Genomic DNA, 27,348 nt, shown 5'->3' with positions numbered 1-27,348 from the left:
GCACATGAGATTACCAAGCGTCTAGCAAGTGTGAAATACGATTATCACCATCGCTCCTTCTGTTCCTGAGTTGTAACGGCGATGACACTCAGACATCACAGTGAAGTTAACCTCTGACCTCACCGATATGACGTGTGATCATGCCATCATTTATCTTGTTTGACGTTTGTGTGAAACTGTGTCATAATTACCCGATGGGTTATTGAGTTATGACCAAAACTCCCAGTGACCTTGACCTTGAAGTGGATGTTTGATGGAGTGAAATTCTCCACCAGAATGTGAAGAACAAAGAAAAGAAAAACCTCCTTCTGTAGCGATAAAACCACAACAGAAACCTTTAGATTGAATATTTAACTATAAATAAGTAAGCTTTTTAAAACTAGACATCGCCCAGATCAGCTCAGATCTATTAATTACTCACTGTATATTAGGTTTACTGGCAGAACACACTGTTTATCAGCCACTTGGAGGAACGGCTCCAAGCTGATTTTAATCAGTGGCTTGTCTGGAGGAGGTAGAATAAGGCATATGCTGAGAATGGGCTGCCAGGAGCTGGTTGTGCACCACATTGGTAGCGGGTCACAGCGGATCAATGATGATTCAGGTGCTTGTCATTAAGAGTCAAATCATTTTGAGACTGCGGCAGTCATTAAATGTAGACATTTTGCAGGCTCCAGCTCAATTTTGAATATTCATTATCTCATGTGGTAAAAGTTCTACGACCTCTCTATTTTCAAAACTGATAAAACAGAGTCAACACGATTGATCACTGCCAAAATCGAGTGGATTGTTCCTTAAGTCCTACCCGAGGTCAGTACAATAACAAAAATACAAAAGTAAAATCTCCTTGGTGGCAGTCAGTAGTTAAAATCACCTATTTTTTAAACTACAATAATAGTTTTAAGACTCTAAAGACAATAGATCTATTTCATCAGGACTGGATGGGCGTCGTTTGATCTAATTTGATAATGTCACCATGAAGAAAAAACTCAACAGAGGTAATTAGATTTTAGTTCTTCACTTACTGAATCCTGCAAGTTGTTTCTCACATTTCTCCAACGGAGCCCAACCGACTTCAAACCAGCCATTAGAGCATAGAAAACAAACAAACTGAGCCAATGGCATCTGCTGCTGGAGAAAAGCAGTCACGTGCGCCTCGAGTATTTGCCAGGAAAATCACATTTGCAAACACTAACGCTCTAAAAAGTGTTGTGAAGTGAACGTGAAGGAGGATTTGTTAGCTGAGCCTTGAACTGAAGCTGCAACATTCCTGGCAGGCCGATGAAGCAGGTGCATCTCAGAAATAAACGGCCACACAGGCTGGGATTTGTACAAAAACCGAATTATTATCTTTATTAACATCAATGTTTTTCAGTTTCAGCTTGTTTTTAAATTCCAGTTCTTTATCGACAGATAGAAAACAGACTGTGTACAACAGATTGAACCCCTACATCACTAAGCATTCACAAGGTAAAAAGGAACATTTGAATTTTTCGCCAGCATTTTCAAGTCCCCCCTCCCTCCCATCACCACCGCGGCGGGCGGCGGCGTTCAGGCCTCTCGGACGAGACGCTCCCCCCTCCTGCGGCTCGTGTGGGAGAAGACGTGTGCTTGAGTTTTTGCGAGGAGTCATCCATTGAAATGGGTGGGGTGGGGGGGGTTGTGCAGTTTCTCCTCGTTCAGCTGTCAGAGTTACTATGGTAGTACAGTAGATACAACGGTGGTCCATTAATACACACTGTAGGGACAGCAGGCTTCCTGCGGTCTCTAGGGTTGGTAGATCAGCAGAATGAATCCTTTTTAACAATATATCTTTGAAACTGTGTATATATCTATGTGTAAATGTACATATATATATAATCAGTCAGAATTATATATATATATATTTATAGTTTTATTTCAGTATAAAATAATATCAGGGTTCAGTCCAAAGGGCTGTCTCTTTCCTCTCATAGGAATGGTTGGATTTGTACAGATGTCTTGCGTTCATGGCTCTGCTCCTCTGCCCAGATCAGCGATTTCTACTTCTTTCATTCTTGTGTGCTTCAACTCCAGCGATCAGACCGGGTTCATGGGCAGTGAGGAGATGGGAGGGACTTGAAGAGCAACAATATTCAGAGATCAGGGAGTTTATTTTCTGCCAACTGCCCTGCGGGTATAAAAGTCTGTTTTCTTCAGGTAAGTTCTCCGCTGTGTAATATGAAGGCCTCAATGCCATAGGCTTCTGACAAAGCAACAAAAAAAACATAGAAATCATGTGCTTCCCATTTCTTTACACCTCTGATTTAGTCATTTCTTAACTAATTCACTTTGTCTTATTAATAGCTACCATGTTTACAGAGGGACAAACTTTAGCGAGTGTGTGCTCTGAAATCAGTGATTCTTTCTTTTGTTTTTAATCCAAAGTGAAAAGGCAACATCATTGAGTTACTGAACTGAGTAAGACCAAAACCAATGCTTATGACACATGATATGAATAAAATAACAGCAGCTGAGAGAACAGTGGTCCTCCTGTATTAGTATCTAGAGACGTGTTTAAAATGCATGTCCCTTGTGCTAAAGTACCGTAAAATAAAAATATATTTTGTTTTTAAAAAAAGTACCGATTATGAAAATAATGCATGACCGCAGTTTAAGACAGAATAAATGTCTGCTGTTAAAATGATTATTTAAAAACAACTAAAAAATATACTAAACTTGAACACTTAACATAGTGAATCGTAATATTGACAGTACAGGAACGTAAAGACGGAGAGGGTGCTCTCTTCGTGCTACCAGTAGCCTTTGACAATCAGGGAGGTTTGGCTTGGGCAGGGCAGAGGGGCGAGCTGCCGCTCTGCGCCGCCGCGTCTGTACAAGAGCTGTCATATTTGTCCGAGTCATTGTAATGTTTCTGTTGTCGTTTCTAAAGCAAAATCTCATGTGGTTGTTTAGGTCGGCATGGATCTCTGTGATTGGTTGAACCCGTTCCCGGGTCTGAAAGCGTGTCACCTTCTCCTCCTCCCCCCCCCCCGTGGTAGCTGCAGAGGGGAGGACTGTGGGGGGGTTAAGTGAGTTGATGAGGCTGAGATGGGACTCTTGGCACACTCCTGAGAGGTTTGACCAGGGAGGCTGCTCGGTGGGAGTGGTTATGTTGCATAGTGGTCAAAGCTCCCCAGGTACTCCAACGCAGCCCTGTAGCACAACTGGTACTGGTCCTGCAGGGGAGAGGAGACCACATTTTGGTAGTGTGACGTCACAGTAAGTTAAGTTTCTTCCAGAAGCGTTTCTGTACTTGATTACAGAACTACACAAACTACGCAGGATTGACTGGATGGTTTATTTAGCTGTTTTTGGGTTGACCCAAACCCTCCATAATAGTGGGAAAGTGAGTTTTTCATAATTAATGCTGTAAACATTCTTGATGTGTCCAAAGTAATAGTCTGAGTCGGCGCCATCTCTATATTTAATGCTGCAGTGACAGTTTCGTGTAATCTGCAATCCTTTATTTTGTCTTCTTAAACTGGAACCACAACAATTAATTAAATATTCTCGAATACTTTCTAGGATACTTTTTCTTGTTACGCACTTGTGGAATAATGCGTTCTGTAGAAGGGACATTTAACTCTGGACCTCTGCCTCAGCATCTGATGAGCTTGCTGTGGGATTAATAGAGCACCTCTACAACCTCTATTAAAGAGTGCCTGAGTTAAACCGTTTCAGGAAGTTAAAAAACGAAGAAGACATTTTAGATAAGCACATTTGAACAATTAGATACAATATTGAGTTTAGAATGTGGCGCCGGCGCTGCAGGCTAAGCAGAATGAACAATGCCTTCATCTGTAGACGCTCTTACCTCGGTCTGCACCATGGCAGGCCGCTGGGTGCGGAGAGTCTTTACTGTCTGGAAGAGGTCGACTACTCCTTCGTATCTCATCCTCTCCAGCACAATGCTGAGGGTGATGAAGACTCCAGTCCTGCCTACGCCGGCACTGAGGAGCACACACACAAACTTTATTACATGTTTAAGGGGTCATAGACACTTTAAGAATGTATGATTCCATATTAAGTAATTACAGATTAAAGTTTATTGCATGCTGGAACTTCATTTCAACTCGCTCTGAATATCAAATATCAAATACTTTTATGAAATTATATCTTGAGAGGAGAGTCTGTCTGACCTATAACTACTAGTTTGATTATTTTTGTTCTAATATGACTTTTTTTTTAAAGTTTAACAGCACCAAAAGCTACAGTTCCCTTTCTGCCTGTGATTTGTCTGAATGTGTCTTATTGTCTTAATTTGCCACTTACCTGCAGTGTACAGTGATTGGTCCATCCTGTCCAAACTGTTCCTTTGTTTTGTGCACTTGTCCAATGAAATCAATGAAGCCTTCTCCAGTTTTGGGCACGCCTTGCTCGGGCCAGTCAGTGAACTGGAATTGGCGGATTGTTCTGGACTGGCCATCCTGCGGGTCGGCAAAAAAAAAAGAAAGTCAGTACTTTTAAGGAACAAGCAGCACTGATAAGAAGCCTGACAAATAGATGCATACCGTAATGTGTGTGTGTGGGTGTGTGTGTGTGTGTGTGATTCATCTGAGCCTTCTCTGATGCTGCAGTTTATCGCTATGAGCAGAGCTCTGGCTGCAGCCTTCGCTCTGACATGAACAACAAATAAACACCGCAGCACTGCCTTGCAGGCGAGGTTCATGAGAAGCAGAAGCCAGGTGGTTTTAACAAGCGCACTCTAATCGTCTGGTTGGACCCGGGATGCAAGATGAGGAAGATATGACTGACAAACTCTTAAGAGCAATTAGACAGTGCTGTGATGTCAGCATGTATCAATTAAATGTTTCTTCTTCATCTTAGGGGTTTATTCCCAACGTGTGTCCCTTTCAAGATGTGTGTGGATGTGGGATTGCAGTGCTGCTGGCCTTCTGTTGACAGTAAAGTATATTTATAGCCTACTGAAACGACTGCATCACAGGGAGTTGTGGTACTGGCCCTTGGGGATTGCAGCCTATGCTTTTCATGTATTCTCATAGTGAAACAGAGACATATGTACACACACATACACACACTCACGCACGCATGCACACACACAGCATAGTGCAAGCATGCTGCTACTAGATCCTGGTAAACATGTTTGATGGTGCATTCACTTGGTGTCAACCTGTCAAGAAAAATAACACAGAATGTGTTCTGATCATCTCGGCCTTGAAATCACAGTCGGTATGTTTCCTAATGCTTAGAGCGACTGCCAGCATTTGTATGAAAACCAAAATTAAGATGGATTTGGGTTGGATGGTTGTATTTGGGTAAAATGTCACTACCCCCCCCCATACATACAGATCTGTGCACAGTGGACCCTACGTACCCGGGCATCTGTGACTTTGAACTCTCTGAGAATGTACTGGGGCATGTTGTACTCAGCCATTGGATCCACCACGAAGTACTGGTACCTGGCTGAACGCTCTGCTGGCCAGTACTGATGGCACTTCTCCTGCAAAAAAATAAACCCCACAATTGTAAGTACCTGTACGCGAAGAATCTTCTTTTCTTACATAGAAGAAAAACACGTTCTGATTCATGAGAAGAGACCAATCTGCAGATGTGAAATATAGACTGCTGCAGCGGAGTTGGGAAACCATATGAATATAATTTGCATGAGTACTACAATAATGATGAGTATGGATGAGAAGGTGATAAAAGATACAAAGTGCCGTCACAGTCGCCTGCAAACAATTCAGTCAAAGATATTCTGCATTTCATCAAAGTGATTCTTGGCGAGTGCACCCATTTCTTTTCATTTGAGGGGAGACTTTGAATTTTTGAGTGAGGTGCTCATCCTGTCGCTCAGAGTTAGATGAGACGTTTGATGCCATTCTCTCAACACTCCCTTAACTATGTTAGGATGGAGATAGTCAACGGCTCGGTTAGCTTAGCACAAATACTGAGTGAAAAAGTCTAAAGGTAAAGAAAGATATGTTGGACGATGGAATCAACAGAAAGCGGTATTAAAAAAAAATATATATAATAATAATACATACCGGTATATATATTATATATATGTATATGTATATATGTTGCTAACTTTTGGAGAGATGCAGTAGTTTTACTACATAATCAGGAGTTTACATTGCTATTCAGCTCCCTTGCTACCGAAACAGATTGCATTGAGGCGTGATGCATTCAAGTAGGATGGGAATTATCAGAATGCCAGGAGAGTAACTAACTCAAATCTTTCAGGGATTCATCCTAGATGCATTCCGGCCATGGTGATAGGGAAGTTAACATTCAAGTTAACTTTAAACCAGTTCAAGGTTGGAATGAATTAATGTTTACGCAGTGTTCTGGAGTCATTAACTGAAGTGCTAGACTATGTTCATGTTCAGCACAGTGTGTGCTTGTGATTTACCCGGCCCATCTCTCGTAGCTTGGTGAGCATGACGATGATGGTGGAGTTGTGCTCCCACAGCATCCTCCAGAAGTCCTCGGTGGTCTCTGCCAGTGGGCCCTGTGTGGCCAAGTAGGCCTTCTGCTGTCTGAAAACCAAGCAGAGAAGGCATGTTACATAAAGATTCAACACTTTCTGATGCCGTTACAGCTGCTGCTATGAAAAAAGATCACGTAGTAAGAAGCAGAAGCATATTCTTGAGGAAAAGGTTGTAAATCCAAAATCAGAACCCTACAAATCAAATAACAGACAAGATACGAAACCTTCAACTAAAGTGCTCAAATATATTCAGACATAAATTTATTCAAATAGAATTCTGCTGTGGGACAGCTCTGTGTGTCTTTCGTTCTACGCCAGCAACACTTTTAGCTGGATATTCATTCACAAGGCATCGATATGGGAGAACAATTTGTAGGGAAAGGGATCTGATAGGACCCTGCTGTTAAAAGGTTCACCGACAAATGTGGGTATGCCTTTGGACATCTATCAGAATGTCAAATAGACAAATCCCTATGCAAATAATTCACTGCAGCCGTCGTCGTCACACATTCAGACACAAACAGCTCCTCCACTTCTTCCTCCTCCTCTGTAACACAACACTGTACGAGACAGAGAGAGCACTTGACCTGCTCGCTAAGCTAGAAATGAGCTCATCCACTGCCAGGGTGCCAACGCTGTGCTGGTGTCCTACGTGACTTTGGTCGAGCCGATGAGTTCTGCTGTCACACAGCAGGTGGCAGCAACGCACTGACCAACGGAGTGTGAAGCCCTTGAGGAATCCGACAAAGGCTGCAAGCATAATTGCACACGCATGCACTCACACACTCACAGTGCATGCAAGCGTCCAGGTGTTCCAATGCATGCGTGCAGAAGTTTCACGTGTATATTCAAACACGCTACAAAACACATTCAGTTACATACTGAGCTACGGCTGAGCAACTAATGAAGGTGCTGCAGGCAAGGCACTAATGTGGAACCGGAAGATTAGAATATGCTCAGGGCCTCGCTCACTCAAATAAAGAAACCACAGAGAGAGGAGAAGAGATGGCATGTGAGGAGGAGAAGCCACCATAGTGAGGAATCAAATGAAATGCATGAAAGCGGGGAGGGTGGGTGTACAACTTAGAGGGAGAAGATGTAAAAGAGTAAACACTCCAGCTGGTCATCCGAGAACAAAGTAGAACCGACTGATGAAGAGGAGAGGCGAGCGTGAGAGGGGAGGAAAAGTGAGACGAGATTGTAGGAAAAGGCGACGCAGGCGCGGAGGAGGAGGAGGAGGAGGAGGAGGAAGAGGAAGAGATTGAAACTAAGCAGGGGATAAATGCTACATTTCAAATTGATAGGGTGGACTCCTCATAAAAGAGCTCCTAGCCAAAAACAAAAACAGTTCTAACCATTTCACAACACTGACTTCTGCACACGGCGTCCTGACGAGAGCGCTGCCAAACAGCACAAAGCCCTCTCCGCATCGTCCCACATGAATGCAGTGCTTGAGGACAGAGCGTTTCATTTCAACCTCATTACAATGCTAAAGCTCCAGCTCGCATCGGAGCCCATCCAGAGCCCGTGCCCCTGATAGCATCGCTGGAATCAATGGCGTGCCTCTCATTAGCTTACCATATTATTGGCTATTCTTGAAGGAGCTGTGGTGAAGGACACTGGAGGCCCCCCCCCCCGTTTAGTTTTTATTTATGCCTAGGCTTTAAAAGCAGCTTAATCACACCGAGCCACTGGTGCAGACAACAGGTCCCCCCCCCACACACACAGATATGTCTGTCTGTGTCCTGATGTCTGGATGGTAAATTAAGACAGCGAGTGAGAGATGGTGGTGGGAGGAGGGAGAGAGTGAGGAAGGAGGTTCGGAAAAAGAGAGATAACGAAGGGGAATAGAGACAGCCAGAGACAGAAAATGGTAAAAACATTTAGAAAGAAAGGAGGGGAGGGGGAATGGAGAGGGGCCTGGTAAACACTCCTCATTACAATACTCTTGCTGCAATTATGCTATTTACACAGCAACAATGGAGGGTTGGCCTTGCCAGGGCAACTTCTAATTAAAAACAGGGCTGGAGAAATAGGGTGGAGGCAGCGGGGTGTGTGTGTAAGGGGGGGGGGGGGGGGGTGTCTCTGTTACAGCCTGGTACAACGATGGACCTACATGGACTGAAAGGCACATCAGGGCGGGCCAGATCCATCCCGTCGGTGTAGATGGTAGCCACAGAGGAGTCAGCGCTGTCTGTCGCCGCTCATACTTTCATAGATATGAAATAGCATTCTGGCTTTTCATCTCCCCCCCACCTCGAAAGCAATTTGGACTCACAGAGCACATGATGACATGCCGTAGTTTCAATATGTATCCGCAGATGAGAACCACATTGACGAAGTCAGGAGTAATTCTAGCGACTGGATACTGCACTCTCATCCTCAGTCCCCTCCCATACCTTTTTTTTTTTTATTTAATCTTGTGAATATCTGCAGTATTTTCCACACCTACAATAATCTACCAGCTCAACCGAAGCAATATCAGAAGATTTTGGGGAGCGCGAGAGAGCTCTGTCCTCCAGCAAGGTAAAATACAACAATGACTGCCAGCACAGGCTCCTCGATTGAATCTAAGGATGTTTATGGCCACAGAGAAACCATGTGAGACGTATTTCAGGAGGCAAAGAATAAGTGGACATGTGAACGGCAACCTCAGTAGTTGCCGTTCATAATCGCTTGCGAGTCCGCTTCACTTAAATCCCAGAACGCCTTAACAATAACAGACACTTCCGTGGACGCTCTGCTCGGCCCATAACGCAGCCATCTTCAGCTCTCGCCTGGCCCAATATGTTTAACTGGATTGACTGACGGGCAGCACGGTGGCGTAGTGGGTAGCGCTGTTGCCTCACAGCAAGAGGGTACGGGTACTCGTCCTTTCTGTGTGCATGTTCTTCCCGTTTCTGCGTTCTCTGGTTTCCTCCCACCCCCAAAAACATGCCGGCTCCAGACGACCCATGACCCGCAAGCCAGATAAACGACAAGAAAATGGATGGATGGATGGATGACTTACTGTTGAACCATGCGGCCATAAAAGCGACGCCGCCTTATGTATAAATAATGGTCTACAAGTTCTTCCATTTCACCGCAAAATGGATACAGTGTCCCTGAAACATTCTTAAATGTTAAAGGTTGTGTTACTGTATTTTTTTTATTATCACTAAATCCCGTTAAAAGACCTCACTCTACAATAACGGTCAATCATCCAGCAGACAGAGGATCCAAATCCTGATATTGCTAATCCGTCTGCATGGTAGAGCTAATTTGTTACTCAAAACACACCAATATAGCAGCACGTGTTCCATCATTACCAAGTACACAGTGTCCATGTCCTAAACACTGTCCTTCTGCATTAAATACTCTACAAACAAGACGTACGAAACATATAAACATGTTTTTTTTTTTTTTACTTTTTGATTACTTGGATTCCCAGTGGAAAACAATGTGTTTAAGGATGAGAACCAAAGGGAGCATATCGTGGGTAGATACGTGGGTAAAGCTGTAATACAATAGAAATAGAAACTTTAAGTATATATAAGACATAGCGGTTAAATATAGAACAATATAGCCATGTCCTGTACAGCTTACGGTCGTTGTCACTGCATTCAGATGAAGACGCAGCGTTGCTCACCTGTAGCCATCAATGCAGCTGGCGTTGATGTAGTCGGAACCCTCGACACCGCGGATCGGCTGCAGGCAGACCCGAGTAGACTCGAAGGGCATGATGTTGACCAGGCGGTTCTTGAACTTGTTGCAGGGCAAGTTGGCACTGATGAAACGCGAGGTGTGGGCCTTGGAATTCGCCAGTCTCTGCTCAACGAAAGACAGGAATAAACCAGATACAGACTGAGACGGAGGAAATAAATGAGTGACCCCTGACCTGAAGAAAACTACAGAATTCAAGAAGTATTCTCCTTAGACATAGTTTCCTGTGACGTTGAATGAAGTTGTGTTGGTATGTGTAGTGCAGTGGGCTCATCTCCCACACAGTCCTAGAGCTTGGGGGTTTGTAGGAGTGACATGCTCAGAGTTGGCAGTGGTCAGAGCACAGATGGGACAGCACAGGACTCCGTATGGGCAGCCGTGGCACTCAGAGATCATTTGTGTCGATGTGCTTGTGCGTTGTGGCCAGACTGTTTGTGGGCATGGAGGTTGTGGCTCCCAAATACGCTGAAATCATTCCCTCACTCTTTCATTCTCCATCATTGGCAGGGGTGTAGTTGCTATTATCACTTCAAACAGAATAGATCATGGTCATAAGAGGACTAATGGCAGAGCTGTGCTGGGAGGAAAGTGTGTAATGGCATCACAGTCGATGGCTATTGACAGAAGGTGATGTCGCGTGTCACCTTGAACAGCAGCTGCGTGTGTTTGCGCGTCAGTCGTATCATATTTTCTGGTGCTGATGTGTTTGTGCTGTTTGGGGTTGAAAGACAACATTACTGTTGCCTTAGTATTGTCTCAGCACCAGCGTCACAAGACTAAAGTCCTGAACACTGAGTTATTGGATTGATAATTACATGCTTTTGATGGCACGATTCAGATTAGAAGGTTCCGAATGGACTGTGTAAAATGACAATTTCTGTTCGTCATTAACCAGAAGTGGTACTACTTACTGCACATTGCCAACGTCTGCCATGCGCCTGATTCAGTGTATGAACTGGGAAAAGCTTTTCTGAAAGGTCTTTTGTAAAGGTAGGAAGTGGCTCATTGTGAAAACAGCTAACAGGCTACGTGCTCATCAGTCACCTTGAACTCCAGCTCCATGGCCGTCACCGTCTCGCCGGCCGGAGGCTGGGTCAGCTTCTGGATGTGGGCGTACAGGTTGCGCGCCGGCACCTCAGTATTGCCACAGGTGGCAGCCTCAAGCAGGGCCTCGTGAATGAAGATGTATTGGTCTTCAGTCTGGACCATGTAGTTCCTCTGGGCGCGCATGCACGTCACGTGGCCGTAGATGTCAACGGATTTCTCGTGCTTCATGCGTTCCAGCATGGCATCAATCACAACGAAGCAGCCAGTCCTGCCCACCCCGGCACTGATGAAGAAAAGACAGGGTGAGGTGAGGGGCAATTCATTTCATGTTTTACTGTATATGAGACAGGACCGTCTTGATAAAAGCGCGTAGTACAGACACGCTGGTGACAGCTGACACCACAGCTAAAGTTCAACTGGACTCCAAAGCCTCGTTGAACTATTTACTGTTAACACGGTAAATATGTTGACCAACAACAGTAATAAATAATTAGGTCTGAGACAATCAAGCTGTGTGAGTACCGGTAATCGTGTGTTTCAAATTGAAGAGGACTAATATTATACTAATATCCTAATATTTCACGTTTAGCACATTTTACAAATATGCTGTTGTGGTGCCATTGTTTGGAATATTTCACGATAAAAAGGGTATTTTTTTCTATGTTCACCATAAAGAAAGAAAAATCATGCATCATAATAATTGGCCATACAAAAGGCAAGCTTGTAGAAAATGTAAAAGAAAAAAAAAATAGGGCTCTAGCAGCATCACAGCAGTGTGGAATTCAAACGTCACACAATGCTGTACCACAGTCATTAGCTTTTATTCAGAACAGATGTAAATTCCAAATAAAAAACAAAATACATCTTAGTATCAATATGTAAATAATTAGCAAGGATTTTACTTCGTGCAATCTGCTCAAGCACCGTCTGAGTACTGTACTTCAGTTTTGAACTACTTGACTGCTTCCATTTTCTGAACCTCTGTTTCCCCCCCCTCTCCATCACATTTATTTTATAACTTTCAAGCAGATGTGCTCGGGGGGGTATATTAAGTGAGAACATAACATGGTGACTACAAGTGGAGAGAGGAAGATCCAAAGTAAGACATCTTAAAAAAAAACATTTAGTTGATCTGCAATTTGGTAAAAATAACAAATCATCATAAAAACAGTTGTACGTTGTATCAGATATATAAAGTATGTGTGTAGAATGTCTCATTCTACACACATACTACTGTTAATAAACATTAAGGTGTATTAACAGTAGTATTATTATGGTTTCCAGTGCACATCGTGTTTTACAGCTCAGCTCCTGTACTCACTCCCATAAAGGAGCCCCATAATGAGATGAAAAATCCAACATGAATTCCATGTCTTTATATGTACCTGCAGTGAACCACCATTGGCCCAGCATCTGCAGGATTGCAGGCTTTTACTCGGCGCAGGAAAGCCAGAATGGGAGTCGGGTACTCCGGCACGCCGTGGTCTGGCCAAGCCATGAACTGGAACTGCCTCACCTCTCTCTTCTCACTGGAGCCATTCTGAAGGAGAGTCAAGGCAAAAGCAAGGCTTTAGTTTAAACCTGGAAACTGCAGTTTATTTCTGGTAAAATTATCATTTACAAAAATCTATCAAAAGCTTGATAAAATGAATTCTACTTGCCCGATATTTTAGAGACATGACAGTGAACAAGGCTGTGCAAAATGGTTTGAACAAGGCAAGGTCAAAGCAAGGTCAGACTATGAAAGGAACGAAGGGAAATTGTAAGTTTGAAAAGCACAAGTCATTTAATTGTCAGACATGCCATAATTTTTAGCAAATTATTTGAGTGAACGCTCTTTGATCGGTGCTCAGAATGTGCTCTAATTCATGGGTGCGATCATTCTGTAAGTGTAAGTGTAGGCAATGTATATCATTTTGGCAATGAACACCGACAATTTGTCTGATATGCTTTTGTGGCATCGTCACCATTCCTGATTGAAACCGAGTACCCACTCCGACTGAAGACTTGCATTTAATTAGGAATTATGGTAAGTATAATAAGCAACGGGGGGAAAAAAGAGAACGCAGAGGAGAAATAAAGGACAAAACATTAGTCACATCATCACAGCATTGAAGTATATGGATCAAAGTGGAAAAACTTAAATATTTAATTGCCTTTGAGAGAACAAGAGACAAATCCTGGACATTAAAAACCAATTACAGGAGTGAAATATAGAGTCCAGCAGTAATAGCCATTTATCTGTCTTCAGAAAAATAAGAAATTACAGTTTCAAATGTGACCCCGGTAATGATGAACTGCAATTACCTGCGGGAAACACGTCCCACATGAGCATAGCTCCCCTTGTGGTTAACTGCAAATGAAAAAAATAGCTATACCTTGTATAGGGCGAAAGTACGGACGCTGTAAGTGGCTAACTCCACCGTATCCAGCATGGTGACCTGGATCATCCCATAGGTCTCTGTTCCTCGCGACGGCCAGTACTGGTCACACTTCACCTGGTAGAGAACGTGGGAGGGTGGACTGTTAGAGTGAACTGATGCTAACACCCCCCCCCCCCCACACACACAAGCCTATATGGAGGATCACACTGATTAACAAGACGGTACATCAGAGAGGTCAGGTCAGAAGCTTACTGCCTACCGTAATTAAAAAGGGAAGGCTCAGAGTCAGCTCCTGTACATCAGGAAATATGAACTCGACTGAAACTGGACCTGAGCATGCGTATCCGTTTGATGCAGGCATAAAACAGGGAATTCAAGGAATTAAATTCTGATTTTGCTTTTAGCAGCATGTGCTTATTTAAAATGACCCAATTGTCAGGCGGTTCCCAGCCTGTATGCTTCTGGCACATTTGTAACGATAGTAAAGGGAGATGCGTCTAAAAGTCTGTTCTCGGCCATCACGAAGCGACAGCAGGTTCGGCCACCTGGCTCCACATGTGCACAGAACACACTTTAATGAAGATGAGGCTCATTTGACTTTCTCCCGTTGTTGAGGCTTTAGATTGGAACAATAAAAAAAAATGGTTGCTGCTACTTCAAACATGAACCTTTGGTCATCAGATTGGAGAAAGTCGCGATTGGTTAGAATTGTCGATAATTAGACATGTCAGTCAAAGATGTACCGAACTAGTTCTGAATAACATGGAATCCAAATTAGGCCACGCAGTTCCACCATCATGCTGCTTTTGATTTTCAGAACATCTAATTTAAAAGTCGTACATGAGGCTTTCAGAGCCGACCGGCAATGCATCACATCATTATCAAAACACCGGGCCGAGCGCTCTGATTGGTCTCGCTTCTCGCTTCGGGGATCAGTCAATTCTTGCAGACGTATTCAAGAAAAAGCTTCTGATGTTTAGTCTCTGTGTTGCTGGCTCAGTCCCTAATAATTTTTTTCTGCAAGCAGCATCAACTACAAGACGAACACAGCATCAATGTTAGAACTGCTGGGACAAGGACGTGCTGCTATTGATCTGGATGACATGAAAGGAAGCGATGTGGTGCGGGTGAGCTCATCATATTGATATTGCAGTACCCAGCTGACATTTGGAAGACATTTGGTGTCTCAGGTAGCTGTTACAAATCAACAAACAACCCCCCCCACCCACCCCTTACAGTTCACCTCGCTGGTGAAAGCTCAGATTCAGAGGCAGAGCTAGACCATGCAGCAGAAACTCAAATGAGTGATGGGCATCCACTCGCAGTACAAACATATGGATTAGCAGTCAGCACTGTAATGAATATCGCTGGGATATTCTCCCCCCTCACAGACGCACACAGAAACTGATCCAGATGCGCACACAAGAGACGGCAGCTTCCACTATGATCTGCTTCTGTTTTGACTTCTCACAGGACACACACACACACACACACACACACACACACAAGTGCGTTATAGCTCTGGTCTCATTTCAATTCCTGACCTTCAAAGGTTTCACAAAACTGGTAACGATGGTGCTATAGCAAGCTAAACCTCATCTTTCTGTCGGGCTCATGCACTTTTCAGCGTAAGACATCAGCCTGGCTAAAATGATTGTCTGTATTAACAGTTCAAAACTAGAAAAAGCACTCGGAGAGTGTAGACCTCCGCCAAGCTCCTCAGTCCCACCTATATTGCAATTTACACCACAAAATGATTGACCGACATTCATTTTATCCACATTTTATTATTGGTGAGATAGAGGTCCCCCACCCTACATGACTGTATCAAATCCCATAAACATCTGTCAATAATCAACCAAGATATTGAGGAACTCATTTTGAAGCTCCATTGACTGCAATGTTAAAAGAAAAGTGAACCAGAATCCAGGGTCTCTTCTCGATCACCACCGAAATGTCATCAACTGTTACTGGTAACATGCTCAGTGTTTCCTGAAGTTTTCTTGCTAACAGACAGACAGACAGACAAACGCTGCCAAAAAACACAACCTCCTTGGCAGAGGTAACGGAAACAGAAAATGAAAGATAAAGTCAACTTCAGTTAATGATCCACACCAACTCAGGTTGCTCCACAAAATAAATAAATAAAAATAGATGACTCACATTTTTTAAATGAACTCTTGTAATTGCCATCTGTAGTCTGGGACTCTCTTTCATTAGGGAGCTGCATGCACTCACTAATAAAGCACTACATAATGGAGGAGCTCCATGCTGATGTATATTTCCTCCAAGGAATTCATGAAGAGGATTCTGTGGTGTAATTATTCAAAACCCTGCAAATGTTGAATATCAACGTGCCCTCAACCCCCACCCCCCATTTTATTAGCTGAAATATATTTTTAGGAGCGCACCAGTGTTGCTGGGTGACAATCCTCTTAGCTTCGACTTCAGAGTTTTCATAATGATGCTGTGGCTTTAAAGTGCCAAATTCAGAAAGAGCAAATACAAATATAAGACACTCAGTGAAACCTTGGCACAATGGTGCGAAAATAAATACGCAGCAATCAACTAGAGAACTCGCTGCGATGGCTCTAAGTAATAACATGCAGCCTTCTAACTTAAGCAGCATCAACTGATTCTGTCTACACAAAACCAAAATATTGTTTGAAGTCCTGGTATCTTTGATCAGGCTGACAAATCCAGCTCTATAGCAGTGCTGCATGGTCGACTGTTTGCCTTCAGGATTTGTTTGGCTTGATGTTGCTTCTCAATAAAAAGCTACATGGATTTATATTTGTCAGGAAACTCCACCTTTGGACAGATTGTAACTTTCTGGTATGATATACAGAATCAAAAACACGGTTTGTTCCAGCAGGACAATGAAGTCCCATTCTTCTGGCTCATCACAGCGGGGGCTACAGCATGAAAGAGTCCAGGTACCCGGGTCGTCTCTCGACAGGTCACATCGAGAGACTCCCTATTGAACGTGTGCAGCACATCATGATGACTGGAATATGACAAGACTTCAGATTGTTGTATGTCAAGTACTTTCAATTTGTTGGCCCAAACACACCGAGTGGATAGAAACGATCACATATACCCCGTCTCGGCGGAGGTAAACATGCAATATAATTTTATTAAATGAGCATTACTAATATTAGATAATGTTATATTAATATTTGATAGACGCCCATCAATAAATAATGAAAAATAAACTGTTCATGTGTTAGTCAGTACTCCATTGCCAAACTTTAAAGTGTTGTACAATGAATTACGCTGCCTCTCCTTACCCGTGATTTCTCCTCCAGTCTGGTCATCATGATGATGGTGCTCGATCTCTGCTCCCACACCATCCTCCAGAAGTCACTCAGTGTCTCTGGCAGTGGACCCTGTGTGGCGATGTAGGCATTCTGCTTCCTGTAGCCGTCGATGTAGTTGGCATTTACATAGTCACTGCCTGGAACTGCTGTAGCAAAGACACAATGCAAACCATAAAGTGAACTACACAGCATGATTTACTTGAAATTACAAGATTGCGGACTGTAGCACCGCATTATGTGAAAATGTAATTACATTTTCCTATCATTATGTAATAACACCGCATTTTATAATAACTTGCCGCATTTTGAACACAAATTCTTGAACACAATATGCAATAAAGTTTGCAGCATTTTGTAATAAGTTGTTACACATCGCACCGGTTATTACAAAATGCAGATTTTACACTTTTTTTTAATGAAGAAAATGCAATAATTCGCCTCGTCAAACCAGCTGGTATTTCACAAGCTCTTACCGTCAACAGAGGTGAGCACCACTCTGGAGTGATCATAGGCAATGACGTTTGCATAGCGATTCTTTGGCTTGTTGACTTCCATGTTGGAGTTCTCCCAGGTAAACTGCTGGCCTGGATCAATAGACTGTGGTTGGGGGGGATGGAGAGAAAGGAGAGAAAGTCAGAGATTGATGTTGAATAAAGTCAACTAGATCTCGTGGAAGAAGCTTTAAGATGCTTCGCTTCTCATGGATAAGAGGTGAAATATCTTCAAGCTTTTCCTACAAGTTCAGTTGACTTTTTTCAACACTGAGTTCTAACATGACCCCGGATGACTGATATTCTCCACGCACATTGAGACGGAGTAATTATGAGACTGACCGGAGAGACACAGAGAGGAAAACAGATGCACAAAAGAAAAGCTCTTTAGTGTTCATGGATGAAAAGGAACAAGACAGGAGGGCTTGAGCAAAATTACCCTCATTGTCTCTTGTCAACCATGAAAGTGTTGCAAACTACGGATGACAAAGCCTTTAAACAGAGCATAATACCAACATCAGGACATGTCAAGAAAAGCCTCAATGGGGGCAGAGCAGAAAAGTCGTTTTGCACTGTTGAGGAGACAGATTCCAGCTATTCCACACTGCTGCCTGGATACAGCTGCAATTGGTGCATGAACAGCTTGATTATATGCATTAAATGTAATGTCCAAAATAGGCGTGATGACGAAATGTAAAATAACTTGTTTGGTTGATTTAAACCACCATAAAAAATATTTGTCAAAATCCTCCATAACGTGCACCTGTTCCTAAACCCAGATGGTCTGTTGGAGTTGAGACGTGACTCAAATTTGAGCTGAAGCTTGCAGATCACACTCTTCTTCCTCTTTTAGGATCGGCCTATTGAATTACCTCATTCAGAGAAGTCGTATGCATGACTTCTTGGGGTAACCATTGTTCTCGTCCTCTGTCTCTTTGCTCATCTTCTATTTCAGGCGTCTTTTCCCCATCTTGTATTTTTGTTTCAGCCTTTCCCTTTCAGCCCCTTTGTAACCCTTCCTTTCTTGCATCGTTTGTCTCTGGGGCCGAGGCGACAGTAAGCTGCACGCATATCGACCTGGTGAGATGTGTGATGGCCTCCCATCCCTCGGCTCGATAATGTCACAGAGGCTCTTGTTATTCCGCATCGATCCCCCCCCTACAGCTTACACCGGAACCACATCCACTAATTCACCAGTTCTTTGGCCTCTCAAAATCGCGGTATAAAATGACAACTTCCAGAATTCCTTCAGTTGCATGGTTGCAGCAATTATTAATAATTGGTATAATAAGTATTACAAGTTATTTCATGCCTAAAATGGACACCTCTAAAAAAGGATAAATCAAATCACGGGTGAAAAAAGTAAACCCTATAGAAGTTGATTTACATTTTTAGCGTTTTTCTGGTGCAAATGTGGCTTGCCTCAATATAACAGTCAGAATATTGTCTAATATGGGAATCACAGGCAGAGCAAATTTGCTTTTAGTTAGTTCACAGCTCTCTAATTTGTCCTCCAGGAAATAGTAGCACAATTATAGCGAAATCTATGGCGTAAAAGTTACATGCACACAAGTCGAACTTTATGTCTATAAAAAGCCATGTACAGGCGGTCCGCACTTAACGATGGAGGTTAAACAAAACCCTGTTAACTGACAACTTGGCAGACATTTTGTGTGGTCAAATGTTTCTTATATTTGCATATGTATAGGCCATTTATACTGTATATGTGATACATATTGATCCTGGTGTTTGTATATATATATGTATATACAATGGAACCTCGGTTCTTGAACGACTTGGTGTCTTAAATGGAATTTAAAATTCCTTTTCGGGGTTCGAGAGGACCCGAGGCGAACCGAAGACACGTGGACAAAGGCGGAGTCTACCCGAGTAGGTTCAGTTTGAGTCGCCATCGGAGAAAAACTGCGTGCAGAATTTTTGCTTCGTGTGCGTGTTTTTCCGTTTTGTTCCCTTTAGCTCTTAGTCATGGATCCGAAGAAAGGCAGCAGTAACACCACTGGAAACGAAAAGAGGAAAGCAGTGAGAACAACTGTTGAATTGAAGAAGGAAATAATTGCCAAATATAAAAACAGCGGATCTTGCTGCGGTACGGTATGGAGAAATCAACAATTTCGACTTTTCTGAAGAAAACTGAGCTAAAGAGAAGGAGGATAAAAACCCAGGGTTTTATGGAGGGGGGCTCCCTTTCAAAGGAGTCCCTTTGAAAGGGAGTCCGTCTGTCCCTCTACCTCGCTCCCGACACCGCAGCCAAAACGGTGTATGTAAATAATACAGAATTGTGTTAAATTTACATTTATCTTGCTTTATGTGTAACTGTTTATGCGCTTCGCTTTTGCTTGTTGTGCAAAAATGTATTTCCCAATTTCGCTGTTCGCTAACGACACGGCGTCTGAGAGGAATCTCTTATAAAATAGAGAAGAAGAAAGAAGAATATAAACTATTTGTCATGTCCCTGGCATGTGAATTGTGTTGCTCTGGTGGCTCTATGTACATAACAAGATGTACGTATCCACTCACAACTCCGCAGCCAGTGCAGTCCGCTCATTGTAACAGCGATTTCCTTGTCTCCAAAGACATACGTTTATATTTTGGTAAGTCGGTAAACACTTTGAAATAAACATAAAGACGCGATGATCACTGAGCATGATGATGCTTCCTGCTATAAACACAGACCTGCCAGTGGAAGGTGCAGCACACCCGATTGACAACTTCTGCTCATTACCCAGCATGCTCTCCTCTAGTGTGATGTTGTCATGGAAAAAACACCAAGCGAGGAAGCAGTGACCCCTTAAAAGGTCTGTGCCTTGAGGGAAGATGTAATGTGAGCAGCCGGCGAACATGACTGTGACAAAGTGCCACAAGCTCGGCCACAGTGTCTTGACTGGCAGAGAGATGGGCCTCCATCTGCCTGGGCTGCAGAGGGGGGGGAGGGGTCCTCCCTGGCTTAGATTGGATCAGGGCTGGTTGCCCACAGTAGTGCAAACCAGATAGTTTCAACTTGATTCATTCACACTGCCCCAACAGGCTTGGAGTGCTTGTCGGAGAGGCTCTGCGCAACACAAAGAAGCACTGAAATGAGTGCAGAAGGCCGAATTATCTCCCAAGTTGTCTGAGTTTCACATGAACCACAAACTCTGCTGGAGATACATACGATTATGAAAAGTACAACTTTGTGGCCGAACAACCTAATCATGGCCACAACCATACAGATACAACCCTAGAGCTCATTTTAATGCTTTAGTCTATCATAAACAGTATAAAATAAGTTGTATAATAATCCAACCCCCCCCTCCAAGAAGGCCAAGCCAATTATATTAAATTTTATTTTCTATATTGCGCTGGAATAGAAGCCATTTAAAATGATCTTTCCTGTAGAACAAAGTATATTTAACAAACCAAACAGCCTCATGTTATTTATCTTATTTACAGGATAGCATGCCTCTGCTCTCCATCTTGTGCACGGAAGAGTTCTACATCACTGCATGCACACACACGCACACACACTTACATCATTTATTTATTTCTTTTTAAACTCTTGGGCTGATTAAGATGGTAGCACTCACTTTTCTGCAAGTAGCCAGAGTCGCGCTCTTGCTCTAGTTGCAAGTAGAGAAAAGAGCCCAAGTACTGCAAGCCCTCACTCTGACAAGCACGTAAGCCCCCCCCCCCCAAGAAAAAGGCTGTAAATCCAGGGAAAGCACTTCAATTCAGAGCCAATCACTACATTCACCAAACTGACCATTTACAGTGTACACAGAACAATAGAGCCTTCTTGAAGGTGGTATTTATTGTACTGCTGTTGTATTAGAACCAAGCAAATGATTGTCCAAGGACACAGAAAACTGTGCTGGAAACCATCCAAGCCTCACCACAATGTTTAAAAATAAGCGAGAAGAAGAACTATAATGTTACTATAAAATGATGATTACAGAAAGACCACCAAAATAAAACGATTCTCTGAGTCAGGAACGAGCACAGACTTCATCAATGTGAAGAACCAAGCCAAATATATATATATATATATATATAAAAGACAACTCAGTTTTTTTTTAAAATATATATTCAAAGATGGCTCTCCAATTCATCTGGCCTTGCCTCATCCCCAAACCAACTATGTGCCACTTTAAATGTAAATTCCGCAGCCCTTTTTTTTTTTTGGAAGAACACCAACAAGCAATAATCCGTCACAGGAGTTACATTGGAGAGGAGCTGCTTGCAAAATCACATTCTTAGGGGGAGCATCAAGCTGCGCACAGATTGCTTAAGCAACTCGCCACCTGCTCGTTTTGTGAAAAATCATCTTGCAGTATTTAATGCAAGTGTTGACATCCTGGTGCGTTTGTAATAGAGTTGTAAAAAAAATGACTGAAGAATGACTGAAAGAAGGCTTCTAAATCCATTACAACACATGCATATGGAATCAAACAGACATAAACACAGACCCAAACATATTTGTTGGTGTAATGAGAGGAGCATATCATCGATGCAGCATTTCTGCACAGCTCTTACCTCATATTCCTGGGAAAACCGTAGGCCGTCATTGGCCTTCAGTCGCTCTATGTGGTCAGCCAGGTCAATGACAGGAATGGGTGGGTGCTCCCTCATTCCTGGCGAAGGGAGGGGGGGAGAAGACAAAAGAATGAGATTAGGCTGTTCCTCCATCAGACATGCACGTCGACTAAGACAAAAGCTGGTTGGACCACAGAGTGAGTGAAGCTGCCAGTGGAACCATGAGGTGGCTGTAGAACAGTGAGGAGAGGGCACGTTGCTCGACAATACATGAGGAGAGAGGAGTGTAAAAGTTGAAATATGTTTTTGACATTTGGTGATATCATCATGCTAAGTGAGGCGGACAGATGTGGAGCTGGCACGGCAACGCACAAGTGACCGGGGGGGGGGGGATGAACATGCTTCGAGAAGGAAGCAGGAGGCAGACATCTCTGACTCAACGACGCTCAATTGGTGACAGAGGTGGGATTAGAGCAAGAACCCACCAGTCTCTACGAATCAGTCACACTGTCGCTTTCCAGAGAGAGGAAAAAAAACCTGACTGGTCACCAGCCAAAACTAATTTCTTTGAAAGTCTCTTTCCCAACAATAGGATATCTTTCAGTCCAGCCTAGGGCACATGGGCTGGATTAATCCCCCCCCCCCCCCCCCCCCCGCTGCTCTCTATATTTCTCATCGGCGGGTTATTCGATGATTTATTGCTAATCTACCGACACAAATTCCCCCTGTGCCTCTGAACTTGGCAAGGCTCTGTGCTTAAACGGATTGCTGGGAACTTGCTGTATGAGTTAAAAGTTAATGGTGTATGATGCAAGAAGAATCAAAGTTATACATCGCGTGTGATTCACTTTGTAGATGCAGCCATTAAAGCCACCAGTCAGACACACAGACACATATTTCATTATCACTATGGTGCAAGTTGCTGGTGACTATCACCAGCGGAAAGGACGAGACCTGACAAACCTTTTCTAAATTCACATTATCACACAAACACGTAGTTCACACTGCAGGACTAAATGCTCAATTCAGACTTTTTGTGTGTGTGGAATCTGATTATTTTTGCGAGTTTCTTCACATTCCCAATTAAATGTGGCTTGTATGTGATTTCCTGTGTGAACGGCAAGTGTTCCGCATGCGCAGAAGAGGACACAGCGACGCCACGCGCACACGTGTGACGCTCGGTGTTTGCGGAAGTAAATATGGATGCGAACAGTGGTGTGCATGTGGATATTTTAAAACTGTTGTCCAACTGGAGGCAGCACGTTTGCAGCTTCATATTAAGAAGATTAAAAAGGAAGAGAGCCGGGTTTTTAGGCATTTCTTTGGAAATGTTTTCAAACAACGCCCGGTTCCGATAAGACCCCTCGAGTTTGGCCCGAATAGAGCTGCCTCCCCAAATATTCATTCATTCAGAAACTTCGCTTCTGCATTATCATCCGCCATGGTTATTGTTTCACACCTGCTCCCGACTACTCGAACGCACAATAGCGACGCACATCGTGCATCAATAACGTGCAGGTCTGATACATGCGACCTGTCCGTTCAGACTGAAATCGTATGGCAAAAGATCGGATACGTATCGGATTTAGGATCACATTCCAAAGTGGCCTGGGTCGCATAAAAAAAAACCCAAATCAGATCTGTGTCATTCAGACTGGCACGAAAAGATCGAATACAGGTCGCATTGGGTCATTTCAGCCTGCAGCCAGCGTGATCTAAGCCAAAGAGACATGAGAGTGTTTGTGTATTTGTGTGTTAAGCCAGGTCTTTTACAATCATGTTACTGCACAAATGGAGAGTGAAGCAATAGATAACAAGGCTGATGCACACCAAGTATAACTGTCCATGAAATCGTCCAGTAGGTCAGCTTCTACACCAATAAGGTGCTAATAAGTTCACAGCCATGAAAGGACATTGCTGCATTCTTGAAGTGCCAGAGGCGACAAGCCTGAAAACTTGTGATGTCTGCCAGGATTGCAACATGAGGAATGGGATCAGGAGAGTGTGTGAGAGAGAGAGAGAGAGAGAGAGGGAGAACGAGAAGAAGAAAGGTTGCATGAATGGGGAAATACTCAATACGTGAGAGTGCAGACTAACTTGGAGTGTTGGGGCAGCGATTAGAGCTGGGACCTGTGGAGAAAGGACAGTGAAGGAGGGAGGAAGAAAACAATTAATGGAGATGGCTCAGATTCAGGGAAAAAAAACGATATCTGCATACAAGCGCTAAAGCTTGTTGGATGGTGCTGCGGCTGCTGCTTGTCCTCACTGAACATGAATAAGTACCGTAGCTCAGATTGAGACGAGTGCAATCAAAGCTTAACTGTAAAGCATCTCTAAGAGGATGGCCGGGGTCGATGGCACGACGGCGTAGAAGGCACTACTGTGCAACAAAAGTGATAAAGATCATTTTATATATTATTATTGTTTATATTAGAACTTTCTAGAACTGCTTGGCATTAATTAGAATCAATAAAGAAAGGTGTGTGGTGAAACGATAAGGCTGCAAACGAGTTAACAGTTATCACTTTAATCAGAGCTAAATCAAAAAGGTCACCCAAAATATCGGTATCTAATCATTACCTTATTGCATATCAACACTGAACTACACAACAGGTATAAGGTTTAGTGAGGATTAATGAAAGAAAATGTGAAGTTGAGTCAGAAGGTCAGTCCATGAACGTTGAGGGATGTTTCTGACAGACTAATAATAATAATAATGCCAACTTCTTTAATGTCAGATTGCTCTTATTCCTTGCTCCTTGTACTCGTTTTTAAAGGTGTACATATTGACAAAAGAGAAAATGTTATCTTTACCGATAGACATAATATCCAAAACCCCCCTGGTCATATGAAACAAGAATTCCCTTTGAATAAATTCCTCTTTCACGACTTACTTTAAATTGGACAATGCTGTAAAATCCACTACATGCTTATTTTCAGTGTCAAGCACAAATGATCGACAAATAATTATTTACAAATATTCTATTAGCTGAACCAGACCTGCCCAGACCGAGAAAAGTTACACACACAAAAAAAAATCCTAGATCTACTCAGGGAGTCCCAAAATCCAAGGTCTGTTTAACAAACCAGCATCCTGGATACATGAGCTACAATCGCTTAGCAACGATCAGAATCAGGGCAGAAGAGTTCACCTGCTGTGGGAGAATCAAATACAGAAAGAGCAGGAGGACGGAGTAATGGTCTGTTCAATATTCAGCCAGCTTAGCCTCGGAATCTCCAATGTTTTCTCAAGCTACAGGCAGCATTTGGTGATTTTTGATAATCACCACTCTTGATGCCAAACAGTGAAGTAGAAAAGGACAGAAAAAACCCCCGTTGATGTACAAAGAGAGAGAGAGAGAGAGAGAGAGAGAAAGAGGGGTACAGAGTGTGAGAGAAAGAGAGATTACCCTACTGGGAGAAATGGAAGACAAAAGAGGAAAGAGGTGGAGTGGGAGGATGGAAGAACAGGGCTCTTTTAGAGCGGCAGCGCTGCTTAATTCCTCTGCAGGGGTTCAAAAGGGCTGTGTTGTGTGTGTGTGTGTGTGTGTGCGTGTGTGTGTACGGCAAATGGGATCTTTAATAACCCGTGAGAAGTGACACACACACACACACACACGGAAACTTGCACGAACACATGTGCACCGGGGTTGACATTTTCTCTCAGCTCCATTGTTCCCTCTGCCTGGCTCACCTTCACATCAGAGGCAGCAGGACTCATTACCAGCAAAGGGAAATGAAAGGAGCTGATGGAGGGAGGAGGACTGGGGGAGGGGGGGGGGGATCAGGAGGAAAAAGGAAGAAGGCTGATGTTGAGGCGGGGCACCGTAACACAACCCCTCGTGCCCCATCCCCACATCACCGCCACACGTGGATGGAATTTTAATGCTCTCTGCGCCACTTCACTGACACCATCGAGAGCGGAGTCTGAGGACCAGCATTTAGTCAACGCTCTCTTATTGGGAAGTATTGGGCAGAAGATTTGAAGCAATAAACACAAAACACCAATAGATGATCAATTAAAAGAACAGATTGATCGTGGAAATGCTATTCCGTTTGCTTGGGGGGGGGGGGGGGGGTATACAATGCAAGGAAACAGTGTGTAAATAACAGTTATTAACGATTTGAATCAAAGATATAAATCACCCTCGTCTGATATTTTATTGGAGCATTGAAGATGCAAATTATCAGATTTTCCTTTCGGAATAACCGTTTAGTCGTTTTTCATGAAGGGAACCTTGAGTGAGGCTGAACTCTTAATCCAATCAGGATTAAAAATCATTAACAATTCATATGCTTGCCGGAACAACGCGCTCTCTTCAACTCGCCATTAAACAGGTCCATGAAAGCCAATTCAAGGCAACACAGGCAGACATTTGGCATCACCAATCATCACCTGTGTAGTTAAAGCCACATTATAAGGACATTATAATATACTGTGATTGCATTGCACTTGAATTTTCACACAACCCACTCTGTAATTAGCAACAAATTAAATTATCAACATGGGACCAAAAAAATGCTCTTCAGTGATATTAAAGGAAGCCTTTAGTGAATTTTATTTTGCAAAATGTGTCAGGCTGTGGCTGATCACCTGGGGTCTGGTAGTTGAGTCTTCTCATTTCAACGGGATCGGAGGAGTTGGCCAGCAGGGAGTCCTTCACCCCACCTGAGTGATCATCTTTTGGCAGAGGTGACGCCCGCTTCCTACGGTGGCAGAAAAACGACAATAAGGTTGAAAGACCCACCAACGTGATTAATGCAGGAGCAGAAATATAGACATCGACTCCTCAAGGAAACGGCGAGGAGAAATGACAGGATAATTAAGAGTGACATCTGTGTTTCTTACACGCTTGACAAGGACTGGGAAAGAAAGCATTTTTATTTTTTTTTGCCGAGCGGCACACTTGATGAAGCTGATGACGCTGTCCCCGAAAGCACTCCTGAGGACCAGCAATTGAAGAGGCAGTAGGTGGAAGGGCATTTACCCCCATCAGTTTACCAACTGGACTTTAATGTGTTTGAAGGAACGCCATCAATTTTCTGGAGTGGGCTCGGTCGGGCTTGTTTGCCGCTGGATAGGTGACAGCTGCTGTGTGGGCATGTGTGCACAAATGTGTGCGTGTGTGTGTGTGTGTGTGCGAATAGCAAAGCTTTAAATGTGTAATTTCTGCTGCTGTGTGTGTGTGTGTGTGTGTGTGTGCTAACAACACGCTGTGTTTACTGGCTTTCCAGATTGAGAGGGAAAACAGGCGGATGCTGCAATTACCTCATCAGCTGGGCGGCACAACACTGGCTAATTAGACCAGTTCAGCAGCACCTGTGCCGCCGGCCCTGGCTTAGCTGGGGCTAGCCTAGCCTAGCACAGAGCAGCTCAGCCCAGCTCAGGCTGGCTCTAC

The 27,348-nt window shown here is 43.4% G+C and overlaps 1 protein-coding gene across 1 annotated transcript in view; it reads right to left on the bottom strand.

Moving 5' to 3' along the window:
- Positions 1-1,335: 1,335 nt before the first annotated feature.
- The window catches only part of LOC137904325 (receptor-type tyrosine-protein phosphatase F), a 94,010-nt gene continuing 67,997 nt past the window's right edge, over positions 1,336-27,348 (bottom strand). Inside the window, exons 19-31 of the mRNA XM_068748490.1 lie at positions 26,544-26,656; positions 21,950-22,047; positions 17,402-17,525; positions 16,899-17,074; positions 13,603-13,722; positions 12,610-12,764; positions 11,222-11,507; positions 10,104-10,282; positions 6,398-6,524; positions 5,357-5,482; positions 4,294-4,448; positions 3,836-3,971; positions 1,336-3,197 (exon numbers count right to left, since the gene is read on the bottom strand). Coding sequence (XP_068604591.1) covers positions 3,129-3,197; positions 3,836-3,971; positions 4,294-4,448; positions 5,357-5,482; positions 6,398-6,524; positions 10,104-10,282; positions 11,222-11,507; positions 12,610-12,764; positions 13,603-13,722; positions 16,899-17,074; positions 17,402-17,525; positions 21,950-22,047; positions 26,544-26,656 — 1,864 coding nt within the window. The 3' untranslated portion in view covers positions 1,336-3,128. The remainder of the gene's footprint in view (positions 3,198-3,835; positions 3,972-4,293; positions 4,449-5,356; positions 5,483-6,397; positions 6,525-10,103; positions 10,283-11,221; positions 11,508-12,609; positions 12,765-13,602; positions 13,723-16,898; positions 17,075-17,401; positions 17,526-21,949; positions 22,048-26,543; positions 26,657-27,348) is intronic.

This window comes from Brachionichthys hirsutus, chromosome 15, assembly GCF_040956055.1.
Source record: "Brachionichthys hirsutus isolate HB-005 chromosome 15, CSIRO-AGI_Bhir_v1, whole genome shotgun sequence".
In the NCBI taxonomy this organism is placed as follows: domain Eukaryota; kingdom Metazoa; phylum Chordata; class Actinopteri; order Lophiiformes; family Brachionichthyidae; genus Brachionichthys; species Brachionichthys hirsutus.
This window is presented reverse-complemented; position numbering and strand designations above follow the sequence as displayed.